This window comes from Notolepis coatsorum (genome assembly GCF_963971535.1).
Source record: "Notolepis coatsorum genome assembly, chromosome: 6".
NCBI classification, from domain to species: Eukaryota; Metazoa; Chordata; class Actinopteri; order Aulopiformes; family Paralepididae; genus Notolepis; species Notolepis coatsorum.
In genome coordinates this window covers 63,508,381-63,523,380 of record NC_140170.1, presented here as the reverse complement: position 1 = coordinate 63,523,380, position 15,000 = coordinate 63,508,381, and the positions used below count along the sequence as shown (strand labels likewise).

The following is a 15,000-nucleotide window of genomic DNA, read 5'->3' as shown; positions in this document are numbered from 1 at the left end:
CATGTTTCTTTGTGAATATTCTAGGTACATACATTTACATTTAGTCATTTAGCTGACGCTTTTATCCAAAGCGACTTACAAGTTCTGTAAGTAGCGGGAATTTCTTTATTTTTCATTTTCATATTTAAACTCGATTTTATTTAAACTGAGGTTTTTCTCATTTACAGTCACATTGAGTGTACATACAGAAATAAGCACAAAAAGCATATAAAATCACACAGCATATAAAATCATAACAATAAGACAACAAGATGAGACAAAAAGCAAGGATACCAAATAGGGATGTCCGATATTATCGGCCTACCGATATTATCGGCCGATGTTGGCATTAAAATGTGATATCGGAAAATATCGGTATCGTTTTTTTTTTATTTTTTTTTACATTTTTATAACCTTTATTTACCCAGGCAAGCAAGTAAGAACAAATTCAGATTTTATTTATTGTCAAAAGTATGCATAATATTATGTTAATTCCACAACAAGACATATGTAATGTTAATTACCTGAAATTATTCAGTTTTTGGGCGGGGGAAAACCCTGCATATATCGGTATCGGTTGATATCGGTATCGGAAATTAAGAGTTGGACAATATCGGTATATCGGTATCGGTAAAAAAGCCAATATCGAGCATCCCTAATACCAAATCAACTAAAACACGTACAACTTGATTGACAAAGATTGAAGATCAAGGTTTTAAACTCTGCAACAGAGAGTCTCAAGCTTTAAGGACTGTTCAGAATCAGAAAGGTCTATATTGTCAAGTAAGCTTGCACATACAAGGAATTTGTTTTGGTCGTAAATGGTAAATAAATGGTAAATGGCTGCATTTATATAGCGCTTTTATCCAAAGCGCTTTACAATTTGTTCCTAACATTTGACCCATTCACTCACACATTCACACACCGACGGCGGAGGCAACCATGCAAGGTACCAACCTGCTCATCAGGAGCAATTAGGGGTTAAGTGTCTTGCTCAAGGACACATCGACACACTGCCCGAGAGGAGCGGGAATCGGACGACTGCTCTACCTCTAAAATGGAATATATAAACTAAATTTGAATAAAAATAGAGAGGGGACTGTTCCATGAGCTCGGGGCCATCATAGCGAAATGCAGATGTACCCTATAGTAGCATATTATGCTACTGAACAGTGGTGCTACTTCTCAGAATGGAATCAAATGCCTGGGATATAAATCAAGATGCCGAGTAGCAATGCATTTAAAATGTGCACTGAACCCAGAGCACTTCTGCTAAACCCTTTGAAGTCGAATGGTTTAAGACCCCCTCCTCCTTGCAAACGCATATAAAACAGCACTTTGGAAAGTCATTAGTGAAATAGAACACTATACAGTTCTCTCTGTCGTCTGCTAGAGGAGCTGTTTTCCCAACATGGCCATTAAAGGTCGCATATATTATAAAAAAAAACTCCCTTTTTTTCAGTGGTTGCGGCGCACATACATTAAAATGTATTGTCATTATACAATACAACGTACAGTAAGTAAGTACGTACAGTACACAAATAAGACAATCCAGTCAGATTTTGCTCACAGCCCGTTTTCAGAAACCTTTAGACGAGCCGTTCAGATTCCCTCCTACGTCAAGTGGAGAGGCGGCCCTTGACTTGTGTGTTTTTCAAGATGGCTGCTCACTCGTAAACCTTCTCTTTTTCCACCTAAACAGTTCACTAAAATATGCTCCTGACAACATTGTACGCGGGAAGCGGGATCTGCAATCGCTGGATCTTAATTCACGTTTCCTGTTAGAATGAGAACAGGACTGAAACAGAGGTATAGAGGCTGCTAGAATGAGAACAGGACTGAAACAGAGAGGTGTAGAGGCAGCTAGAATGAGAACAGGACTGAAACAGAGGGGTATAGAGGCAGCTAGAATGAGAACAGGACTGAAACAGAGAGGTATAGAGGCAGCTAGAATGAGAACAGGACTGAAACAGAGAGGTATAGAGGCAGCTAGAATGAGAACAGGACTGAAACAGAGGGGTATAGAGGCAGCTAGAATGAGAACAGGACTGAAACAGAGGGCTGTAGAGGCTGCTAGAATGAGAACAGGACTGAAACAGAGAGGTGTAGAGGCTGCTAGAATGAGAACAGGACTGAAACAGAGGAGTAGAGGCAGCTAGAATGAGAACAGGACTGAAACAGAGGGGTATAGAGGCAGCTAGAATGAGAACAGGACTGAAACAGAGGGGTATAGAGGCTGCTAGAATGAGAACAGGACTGAAACAGAGAGGTATAGAGGCTGCTAGAATGAGAACAGGACTGAAACAGAGAGGTGTAGAGGCAGCTAGAATGAGAACAGGACTGAAACAGAGGGGTATAGAGGCAGCTAGAATGAGAACAGGACTGAAACAGAGAGGTATAGAGGCTGCTATAATGAGAACAGGACTGAAACAGAGAGGTATAGAGGCTGCTAGAATGAGAACAGGACTGAAACAGAGAGGTATAGAGGCTGCTAGAATGAGAACAGGACTGAAACAGAGGGCTGTAGAGGCTGCTAGAATGAGAACAGGACTGAAACAGAGGGGTATAGAGGCAGCTAGAATGAGAACAGGACTGAAACAGAGGGGTATAGAGGCTGCTAGAATGAGAACAGGACTGAAACAGAGAGGTATAGAGGCTGCTAGAATGAGAACAGGACTGAAACAGAGAGGTGTAGAGGCAGCTAGAATGAGAACAGGACTGAAACAGAGGGGTATAGAGGCTGCTAGAATGAGAACAGGACTGAAACAGAGAGGTGTAGAGGCTGCTAGAATGAGAACAGGACTGAAACAGAGAGGTGTAGAGGCAGCTAGAATGAGAACAGGACTGAAACAGAGGGGTATAGAGGCAGCTAGAATGAGAACAGGACTGAAACAGAGAGGTATAGAGGATGCTAGAATGAGAACAGGACTGAAACAGAGGGGTATAGAGGCTGCTAGAATGAGAACAGGACTGAAACAGAGGGGTATAGAGGCTGCTAGGATGAGAAAAGGACTGAAACAGAGAGGTATAGAGGCTGCTAGAATGAGAACAGGACTGAAACAGAGAGGTATAGAGGCTGCTAGGATGAGAACAGGACTGAAACAGAGGTATAGAGGCTGCTAGGATGAGAACAGGACTGAAACAGAGCGGTGTAGAGGCTGCTAGAATGAGAACAGGACTGAAACAGAGCGGTGTAGAGGCTGCTAGGATGAGAACAGGACTGAAACAGAGGGGTATAGAGGCAGCTAGAATGAGAACAGGACTGAAACAGAGAGGTATAGAGGCAGTTAGAATGAGAACAGGACTGAAACAGAGAGGTATAGAGGCTGCTAGGATGAGAACAGGACTGAAACAGAGGGGTGTAGAGGCTGCTAGAATGAGAACAGGACTGAAACAGAGGGGTATAGAGGCTGCTAGAATGAGAACAGGACTGAAACAGAGGGGTATAGAGGCAGCTAGAATGAGAACATGACTGAAACAGAGGGGTATAGAGGCTGCTAGAATGAGAACAGGACTGAAACAGAGAGGTATAGAGGCAGTTAGAATGAGAACAGGACTGAAACAGAGGGCTGTAGAGGCTGCTAGAATGAGAACAGGACTGAAACAGAGAGGTATAGAGGCTGCTAGAATGAGAACAGGACTGAAACAGAGAGGTATAGAGGCTGCTAGGATGAGAACAGGACTGAAACAGAGGGGTATAGAGGCTGCTGGAATGAGAATAGGACTGAAACAGAGAGGTATAGAGGCTGCTAGAATGAGAACAAGACTGAAACAGAGAGGTATAGAGGCTGCTAGGATGAGAACAGGACTGATACAGAGAGGTATAGAGGATGCTAGAATGAGAACAGGACTGAAACAGAGGGGTATAGAGGCTGCTAGGATGAGAACAGGACTGAAACAGAGAGGTATAGAGGATGCTAGAATGAGAACAGGACTGAAACAGAGGGGTATAGAGGCTGCTAGAATGAGAACAGGACTGAAACAGAGGGGTATAGAGGCTGCTAGGATGAGAAAAGGACTGAAACAGAGAGGTATAGAGGCTGCTAGAATGAGAACAGGACTGAAACAGAGAGGTATAGAGGCTGCTAGGATGAGAACAGGACTGAAACAGAGGTATAGAGGCTGCTAGGATGAGAACAGGACTGAAACAGAGCGGTGTAGAGGCTGCTAGGATGAGAACAGGACTGAAACAGAGGGGTATAGAGGCAGCTAGAATGAGAACAGGACTGAAACAGAGAGGTATAGAGGCAGCTAGAATGAGAACAGGACTGAAACAGAGAGGTATAGAAGCTGCTAGAATGAGAACAGGACTGAAACAGAGAGGTATAGAGGCTGCTAGGATGAGAACAGGACTGAAACAGAGAGGTATAGAGGCTGCTAGGATGAGAACAGGACTGAAACAGAGGGGTGTAGACTAGAGGCTGCTAGAATGAGAACAGGACTGACACAGAGCGGTATAGAGGCTGCTAGAATGAGAACATGACTGAAACAGAGCGGTGTAGAGGCTGCTAGAATGAGAACAGGACTGAAACAGAGCGGTGTAGAGGCTGCTAGGATGAGAACAGGACTGAAACAGAGGGGTATAGAGGCAGCTAGAATGAGAACAGGACTGAAACAGAGAGGTATAGAGGCAGCTAGAATGAGAACAGGACTGAAACAGAGAGGTATAGAAGCTGCTAGAATGAGAACAGGACTGAAACAGAGAGGTAAAGAGGCTGCTAGGATGAGAACAGGACTGAAACAGAGAGGTATAGAGGCTGCTAGGATGAGAACAGGACTGAAACAGAGAGGTATAGAGGCTGCTAGGATGAGAACAGGACTGAAACAGAGGGGTGTAGACTAGAGGCTGCTAGAATGAGAACAGGACTGACACAGAGCGGTATAGAGGCTGCTAGAATGAGAACAGGACTGAAACAGAGCGGTGTAGAGGCTGCTAGAATGAGAACAGGACTGAAACAGAGCGGTGTAGAGGCTGCTAGGATGAGAACAGGACTGAAACAGAGGGGTATAGAGGCAGCTAGAATGAGAACAGGACTGAAACAGAGAGGTATAGAGGCAGCTAGAATGAGAACAGGACTGAAACAGAGAGGTATAGAAGCTGCTAGAATGAGAACAGGACTGAAACAGAGAGGTAAAGAGGCTGCTAGGATGAGAACAGGACTGAAACAGAGAGGTATAGAGGCTGCTAGGATGAGAACAGGACTGAAACAGAGAGGTATAGAGGCTGCTAGGATGAGAACAGGACTGAAACAGAGGGGTGTAGAGGCTGCTAGAATGAGAACAGGACTGACACAGAGCGGTATAGAGGCTGCTAGAATGAGAACAGGACTGAAACAGAGCGGTATAGAGGCTGCTAGAATGAGAACAGGACTGAAACAGAGAGGTATAGAGGCTGCTAGGATGAGAACAGGACTGAAACAGAGGTATAGAGGCTGCTAGGATGAGAACAGGACTGAAACAGAGCGGTGTAGAGGCTGCTAGAATGAGAACAGGACTGAAACAGAGCGGTGTAGAGGCTGCTAGGATGAGAACAGGACTGAAACAGAGGGGTATAGAGGCAGCTAGAATGAGAACAGGACTGAAACAGAGAGGTATAGAGGCAGCTAGAATGAGAACAGGACTGAAACAGAGGGCTGTAGAGGCTGCTAGAATGAGAACAGGACTGAAACAGAGAGGTATAGAGGCTGCTAGAATGAGAACAGGACTGAAACAGAGAGGTATAGAGGCTGCTAGGATGAGAACAGGACTGAAACAGAGGGGTATAGAGGCTGCTGGAATGAGAATAGGACTGAAACAGAGAGGTATAGAGGCTGCTAGAATGAGAACAAGACTGAAACAGAGAGGTATAGAGGCTGCTAGGATGAGAACAGGACTGATACAGAGAGGTATAGAGGATGCTAGAATGAGAACAGGACTGAAACAGAGGGGTATAGAGGCTGCTAGGATGAGAACAGGACTGAAACAGAGAGGTATAGAGGATGCTAGAATGAGAACAGGACTGAAACAGAGGGGTATAGAGGCTGCTAGAATGAGAACAGGACTGAAACAGAGGGGTATAGAGGCTGCTAGGATGAGAAAAGGACTGAAACAGAGAGGTATAGAGGCTGCTAGAATGAGAACAGGACTGAAACAGAGAGGTATAGAGGCTGCTAGGATGAGAACAGGACTGAAACAGAGGTATAGAGGCTGCTAGGATGAGAACAGGACTGAAACAGAGCGGTGTAGAGGCTGCTAGGATGAGAACAGGACTGAAACAGAGGGGTATAGAGGCAGCTAGAATGAGAACAGGACTGAAACAGAGAGGTAAAGAGGCTGCTAGGATGAGAACAGGACTGAAACAGAGAGGTATAGAGGCTGCTAGGATGAGAACAGGACTGAAACAGAGAGGTATAGAGGCTGCTAGGATGAGAACAGGACTGAAACAGAGGGGTGTAGAGGCTGCTAGAATGAGAACAGGACTGACACAGAGCGGTATAGAGGCTGCTAGAATGAGAACAGGACTGAAACAGAGCGGTATAGAGGCTGCTAGAATGAGAACAGGACTGAAACAGAGAGGTATAGAGGCTGCTAGGATGAGAACAGGACTGAAACAGAGGTATAGAGGCTGCTAGGATGAGAACAGGACTGAAACAGAGCGGTGTAGAGGCTGCTAGGATGAGAACAGGACTGAAACAGAGAGGTATAGAGGCTGCTAGAATGAGAACAGGACTGAAACAGAGAGGTATAGAGGCAGCTAGAATGAGAACAGGACTGAAACAGAGAGGTATAGAAGCTGCTAGAATGAGAACAGGACTGAAACAGAGAGGTAAAGAGGCTGCTAGGATGAGAACAGGACTGAAACAGAGAGGTATAGAGGCTGCTAGGATGAGAACAGGACTGAAACAGAGGGGTGTAGAGGCTGCTAGAATGAGAACAGGACTGACACAGAGCGGTATAGAGGCTGCTAGAATGAGAACAGGACTGAAACAGAGCGGTATAGAGGCTGCTAGAATGAGAACAGGACTGAAACAGAGAGGTATAGAGGCTGCTAGGATGAGAACAGGACTGAAACAGAGGTATAGAGGCTGCTAGGATGAGAACAGGACTGAAACAGAGCGGTGTAGAGGCTGCTAGAATGAGAACAGGACTGAAACAGAGCGGTGTAGAGGCTGCTAGAATGAGAACAGGACTGAAACAGAGGTATAGAGGCAGCTAGAATGAGAACAGGACTGAAACAGAGAGGTATAGAGGCAGCTAGAATGAGAACAGGACTGAAACAGAGAGGTATAGAAGCTGCTAGAATGAGAACAGGACTGAAACAGAGAGGTAAAGAGGCTGCTAGGATGAGAACAGGACTGAAACAGAGAGGTATAGAGGCTGCTAGGATGAGAACAGGACTGAAACAGAGCGGTATAGAGGCTGCTAGGATGAGAACAGGACTGAAACAGAGGTATAGAGGCTGCTAGGATGAGAACAGGACTGAAACAGAGGGGTGTAGAGGCTGCTAGGATGAGAACAGGACTGAAACAGAGGTATAGAGGCTGCTAGGATGAGAACAGGACTGAAACAGAGGGGTGTAGAGGCTGCTAGAATGAGAACAGGACTGAAACAGAGGGGTATAGAGGCTGCTAGAATGAGAACATGACTGAAACAGAGGGGTATAGAGGCTGCTAGAATGAGAACAGGACTGAAACAGAGAGGTATAGAGGCTGCTAGGATGAGAACAGGACTGAAACAGAGGGGTATAGAGGCTGCTAGAATGAGAACAGGACTGAAACAGAGGTATAGAGGCTGCTAGAATGAGAACAGGACTGAAACAGAGAGGTGTAGAGGCTGCTAGAATGAGAGCATGCCTGAAACAGAGGTATATATAGGCATCATGCTAGAATGAGAACAGGACTGAAACAGAGCGGTGTAGCGGCTGCTAGAATGCATAATCTGAGTGGTATTTTTTCCGGGAAAAAAAACTTCAAACACATATCTTGGGGACCTCAGAGACTTATATTAACTTGTTCAAAAGGACTACAATATGTGGCCTTTAATGTGTCTTTCATGTCCTGTGCCTGGCTTTCGAATTGCCACAACCAAGTGTAGAAGTGGTGAACAAAACCACATAATGGCTTATAATGTGTGTATTCAAATGCATCGAGTGAAATAGCTTCCAGAATGCAATTATTCAGCCTCTGAAATGTTAATAACATAATGACAGGAAACCTGATGAGAATTATGTTTGGAATTTTGTTTTGTGTCTGTTCCTGTTTTTTTCTTTTTTTTTTTACATATTCCAGGGATAGTTGAGATTTTTGGAACCCATGTCCTATTTCTTACTTATTCCTTTCTCTGGGACTCTACCGATGGGGTCAAGCTCCCGTCTACGAGCAGACTGAAGTGTACTCCACCGTGCACACAGGTTGTACCGATAGGAGCTTGACCCCATTGACTTTGCCTTGGTTTGTGGCTAACTAGCCGGAGCTAGTATGAGGAGCGGCATGGAGAAAGGACTCTTAACACTTTGATCGCCGGGGTTAAATTCATAATTTACCATCCCTCGCCAGCCCTATTTAACATGGAGAAGTTCCCCTTCTTTGCAGGGCTATAACTTTTTAAATTGTATTGCTCAATTGACATTACTATGGCCCATTCAACGTCCTATATCTATTGTTCAGGGTGTAGCAACGTTATACTTTTTCATTCACATATTCATACTAAAATACGGTCTAAAGTATAAGTATGTTTTTATCGTTTTCTGCAGCTTTCTCCAGAACGTGATTTATAGCCCTAAATGCATTATATTGATGATCAAATACACTTTGGTAGGAATCTGTGCGAGATAAAAAAAAACTTCAACTGGACGTGCTTCTAGGAGTTACTACGTCAGGGTTCCCACGGACCTGGAAAACATGGAAAACATGGGATTCATGGGATTCATTTTCCAGGTATGGAAAGGCATGGAAACTGAGCAAAAGTGACCAATTACATGGAAATAGAAACAGTTGTCCTGGAAAATTTTATAGGATGATGTGTAATAAAATTTAACTATTGAGCACAGAATTAACATGAGTTTATAAAAACCCTTTACACGTGAACAGCTTTTACTGTAGATATAAATGGATGATCCCATGTTGTAGAGCATGCTCTTGGCATCCTATATGGTATATTGGATGTTGGAATTTGATGCAGGCAGCTTGGTGAGCCAATGGAGCCTTGGCATCTACAGTGAAACTTGAGTGAAACTTCTTATGCAAGTTTATCCTCAAATGTAAGTAGCTGTGTTTTAACTGTGTGGTAAACCTGGGTTTATCAACGTTAGTTAGTAAGCAGTGCAATCTTGCTAACTAGCTAGCCAACGTTAGCTCTCATAACGAGCCAGTTAGCCAGCGCCAGGTACAGTAGCTAGCCAACGTTAGCTCTCATAACGAGCCAGTTAGCCAGCGCCAGGTACAGTAGCTAGCCAACGTTAGCTCTCATAACGAGCCAGTTAGCCAGCGCCAGGTACAGTAGCTACCAACGTTAGCTCTCATAACGAGGCAGTTAGCCAGCTCCAGGTACAGTAGCTAGCCAACGTTAGCTCTCATAACGAGCCAGTTAGCCAGCGCCAGGTACAGTAGCTAGCCAACGTTAGCTCTCATAACGAGCCAGTTAGCCAGCACCAGGTACAGTAGCTAGCCAACGTTAGCTCCAGGGGCGGGGCTAGGGGGTGGCTACTTGGGCTCAAGCCCCGAATGTTTTCTGAAAAGCCCCGAATCTATTTTTTTATTTTTATTTTTTTCTGACAATTCATCATTGTTACATGAAAATATGTTTGCACCAGATTTAGCAGAAGCTAATTTCCATCTGTGGTCTATCCAGCTGCTAACTGTATTTGAGTGAGTTAAGTCTTGGTGTCATGGTAGACTCAGACCTAAGCTTTAAATCACAATCAACAAGTTGACAAAAACTTAATTCTTCCACCTTAGAAACATAGCATTTATAAATCAAAAGAACGCTGAAAACCAGATCCATGCCTTTATTTCAAGCCAACTCGACTACTGTAATGCACTCCTTACCGGCCTCCCGAAAAAATACGATGATAACTATTTTATTGCAATGCACTATTGCATTATTTTATTCTATTTTACTAACTATTTTATTGCACTGCACTATTTTACTTTGTATCAGTGAATCATAGACGCCTGGCCATAAGAGCATTCGGAGCATCTCTGCTCTCCCACTATTGAACTTGGGGGAGCAAAGGTATGCTCTTGCTCCACCACTTTTTGATCATATGAAAAATATGATATACCACCCCCCCCCCCCCAATATATAAATCTAACCATAACTACGTTATGGTTAACTGAGTTTTATAGTGAAAAGAGCAGCTTTATTGGTCAAGATTGAAGGCTCTATATTGCAGGAAATTGCACGTACAGGTTAATTAAATTCAAAAAAAATCTGCCGCTTGCCTGCAAAAAAAAGAAATAATTAGAAAAAAAAAATAAAAAGGCGGGCACCTATCTGGGCTAAGCCCCGGATCTCCTATAATCCTAAATCCGCCCCTGGTTAGCTCTCATAACGATAACCAGTTTGATTTACAAAAGCTTTTACAAACGCTTTTACAGAGTAAGAGTAGTAGGGGTGAAACGATGCAACCTCACAACGATTAATTTCGATTATGATTACGAGGAGTTGAGAAGAGTAGGAAAAGAAGACAGGAGCGGACACGAGGGGAGGTGTGGAGAGGAGGACAGGATGAGATAGGAGAGGAGTGGAAGAGAGAACATATATCAATCCCAGTGCTCATGTGTTCCAGTTCAATAAATTGTTGTTCATCTACAGCTTGTTGCATTATTTCATGCATTGATATTATCAATAAGACATAATCTCTAAGCATTTACAATGTAGACTTGACTGGTACATCTTTTAAATCAAGTAAGTAGTCAGGTGTCCTAGGGGGTTGTGTGTGTGAGGGGAGGGGGGGCGCGGATGGGGGCGGAAAACTTCAGGGGCCTATAGATCATCACTTAATATGGTACCTGGAAAATCAGGAGGTAGTATGGAAAAAAAATTCAAGGCAAGCGTGGGAACCCTGTACGTATGATCTGATGTTGACCGGATGGGGGGGGGGGGGGTCGTTTATAATTCCGTGGGCAACGTTATATCATTCATCTAGTGTGGGTGATATGATCATTAGAGCAGTTAGTATCGAAGACATTAAAAAATAATGCTGAAACTCACCGTAGCTTCCTCGCGCCGTTGGGAGATAAGCGTGGAACAGAAATGTTTCTATTATGGGATGTCGAAATATCCGATCCATTTCCAGGTTGTATAATAGTATATACGTCCAAATCATGTTGTTTATCGAGTTATTGGTAACCGATCGACATCCATTGTGTCAAGATGGAGTCCTGCTAATGATAGCAAGTGCCCGGACGAAATATGGATGAGCACCACTTCATCCGCATCACTTCCTGTTTAGCGAGCGGCCGATCGGCCACCAGATGGCGCTCTTGAACCGTTGGAGAACTGAGAGGGGCTCACCAGTACATATAATGTCTCCGGGGGAGAAATATGATTTCGATCACAGATTTTTGAAATATTGATATCAAAGACGCTGTCCAGCGTCTTCGCCAGAATAAGCATGGCGGGGAAAGATGCTGAACAGCGTCTTCGGCGATTAAAGTGTTAACAATCGACAACATCATTGGTAGGTACAGTAGGAAATAGGGCTACGGTTCAAATCTGAACTATCCCTTTAAGTACTGTAGGACCAGGGGTGTAAAAAGTACCCAGAAATTATACTTAAGTGAAAGTATGGGTACCGTCTCAAAATCGTACTCAAGTAAAAGTCAGAGTATCTGGCTAAAAAGACACTTGAGTAAAAGTAAAAAAGTTTCTACTTTTAAATGTACTTTAATTTAACTACTAAAAAGTAAAAGTAAAAACTTTTTTTCTGACTGTCTATTCTTCTGATAGCAGGTGTTTAATCAAAGATCGCCACTTTCTAGTCTTGCACAAGGACCAATCAGCATGGGTATTGGCGGGTTCATTTTCTATTGATGGGGATTTGATTGGCTGTTTTTAAATAAAGTGTGGCAGCAGGATTAAACAAATATACTAATTAACAAATTAGAGAAACAAATATACTAATTAAAATAGTTGGACCTGCGAGATTTGTACTTTGTACCTTGTAGGTCTGCATTTTAAATGTAAGGAGTAAAAAGTATGTATTTTTTTCTCTGAAATGTAATTGAGTAAAAGTACAAGTATACAAACCTAATAATACTCGAGTAAAGTACAAATCTCCAAAAACAGTACTTAAGTATTGTAACAAAGTACAATTACTCAAGTACTTTACACCCCTGTGTAGGACCATCAGACCAGCCGGAGCGATCCATGCATTAGTTTGGCCCATGGATGACATCAAGCGTTCAGCACACGTATGAACTCTGCTTGCGTCCAGAACCTCACTGCCTTCAGGGTGAAACACTTGTATCTCCATAGGATCCCTTCTGAGAAATTAAGATAAACAACCACAATTTCCAGATTGACGCCCATGTATTCCTGAAGTTCTACATTTGGTTCTGAACGGGTTTCAACAAGGTCATGTGGGTCATGAAACTCAGCCACAACATAGAGAAGTTTAAAGCTGCTGCTGTTTACTGCAGAGCAGAGGGACTGGGAGACCCATGTTACTGAACAAACACTCTATCATCAGCGATGCCTGTCAGAATGTAGAGCTATTTAACACTTATTCTAACCAAAAATACCACTTATATTATGGAAATCACCTAAATTGCAGATCCATGGTTTTCACTGTACAGCAGCAGCAGTATGTTGCTGTGCATTAGGCCTGTCCCCGACTAAGGATTTGCATAGTCGACTTTGAGCTATTTCTATATTCTATATTATGGCTATGTGTCTAATACGCCCGTCGCTTATCAATGACTTGCTTGCAGTCAACATGTACGAAACTGATCTTGTTTTTTCATCAGTACATTTCCGTTTTATACCGTTTTGAAAAACGGAAGTTTTTGGAAATTACTAGAAAAAAGATTCCGTGATAATAGCTCTTTACTGGAATACACACAACACGTTGTAATTTTCCGGCTGATTTATGAATAGTTTTCAAATAAAGGCTAGATTATCGATAGTATATGTGTACTTATGCACGCTAGAGAAGCGGGCTGAAAAATCGATTATCTATGACCTGGTCAGCGCTAACGTCATACACGCACATACACACATAGGGGACACGTTGAGATATATGTAAAAAATACAACTGATTACCCCAAGACTGGTAAAATAGATTCCTTACCTCACATCAGATGTTCTGCAAAAAGATTATTCCAATTCCTGATCGCCATTCCAAATATCGATCGCGTTTATTGATCCAACGTTATGTACTCGAAACACATATTCCACGCTACTCTGAGGGTCCACAATGAATGCAATCGTCTCGGGTTACATGCCTGAGAAGTAAAATGTGGATTGCGGGTTTTTTCCCCCCATGCATTTCCATTGAGTCGAATCCAATAGGTGCATTACCATCCGGGAGACGATAGGGGGCGGTATTTTCCCTGTTCGCGCTCATACACAGTCCCAATGATAACATGAGGCTGGATTGATGAAAAATGAATGGATATCGCTAATAAAAGCAATAACGATTCAATAACGAGATTTCTCGTCGTTGGCACTCAACGCATGGCGGCGAACAACGAGATTTCTCGTCGTTGGCACTCAAAGTGTTAATGTCTGAAGGAGTCGACTGAAGGCTTCTTGTCCTCTGCGGAAGCATGCAATTGGTCCACTGATGGATACATCTTGATATGTCTAGTGTGTGAAATCCTCTTTCAGTGCCTCTGTGTCCGTTTTCTTAGGCACTTAGCCTCGCTGGTATGTGCGCCATTTGCATTAGTCACGCTTCTAGGCCTCTTTGCATTTGGAAAGAATGATAAAAATAAATAAAAAATAATTGTTATTATTATTATTATTTTTATTTTTTTTGCATTCGACTAAGAGGTTGGCAGTCGACTACGGCTCCTTTCGATCGATTAGTCGACTACTCGACTAATCGAGGTCAGCCGTACTGTGTATCATGCGCATAGTAGTTAGGACAGCCGAAACCCGTCCAATCTTTCGCCGTCGACTAAAGACGCACTTCTTCAACCATTATCTGAAATAATTTTTTAAATTTTTTTTAATCCAACCCTAACTAATCTTACTGTCATGCACTTGTCCTAATAAACTAACCTACACTGTAGCACTCAACACTTTGATGAACATTGTTACTCAGCTGATAGAGTTGTACCCTTCCTGATGACTTGTCGCACAGAACTTGTAAGTCGCTTTCGATAAAATGACTAAATGTAATTGTAAATGTAAATGCATACTTTACCACACTGACCCTCCGTGCCCTCGCCAGACGGTGTACGAGGGCCAGGAGCTGAACCACGCGTTCGGCCTGTGCCACTACAAACACTTCCTGTTCTGGAACGAGTATCGCAGCGGCAGCATCTACAAGCTGGACACCACCACCGGCATCTCCACCCTGCTGCGCAACGAGCGGCCGCCCATCTTCGAGATCCGCATGTACGACGCTCAGCAGCAGCAAGGTAGCTCTGTCTGTCTGTCCGTCTGTCCGTCTGTCCGTCTGTCCGTCTGTCCGTCTGTCTGTCTGTCTGTCTGTCTGTCTGTCTGTCTGTCTGTCTGTCTGTCTGTCTGTCTGTCTGTCTGTCTGTCTGTCTGTCTGTCTGTCTGTCTGTCTGTCTGTCTGTCTGTCTGTCTATTGTGTGCCGTGTGTGTGTGTGTTTCCCTGCAGGCTCTAATGCATGCCGTGTGTGTGTGTGTTAATTTTGTCAACGAAAATGATGACTAAATATGGTTTTTCCCCTGACTAAGTCTAGACTAAAACAAAAAAGACTAAATCGAGACTAAAACTGACTAAGACTAAAATGCTCAGACCTGTAGTTGACTAAAACGGACTAAACGAAAAATAAATGAAGGTGACTAAATATGATGAAAACGAAAAAGGAGCATTTGACACATGACTAAGACTAAAACTAA

General features: G+C 43.3%; 1 protein-coding gene across 1 annotated transcript in view; it reads left to right on the top strand.

Moving 5' to 3' along the window:
- LOC311229511 (low-density lipoprotein receptor-related protein 1-like) overlaps window positions 1–15,000 on the top strand; it is a 375,389-nt gene that overhangs the window by 131,758 nt on the left and 228,631 nt on the right. Inside the window, 1 exon segment of the mRNA XM_084315588.1 lies at window positions 14,360–14,549. Within this exon segment, the coding sequence (XP_084171714.1) occupies window positions 14,360–14,549 (190 nt within the window).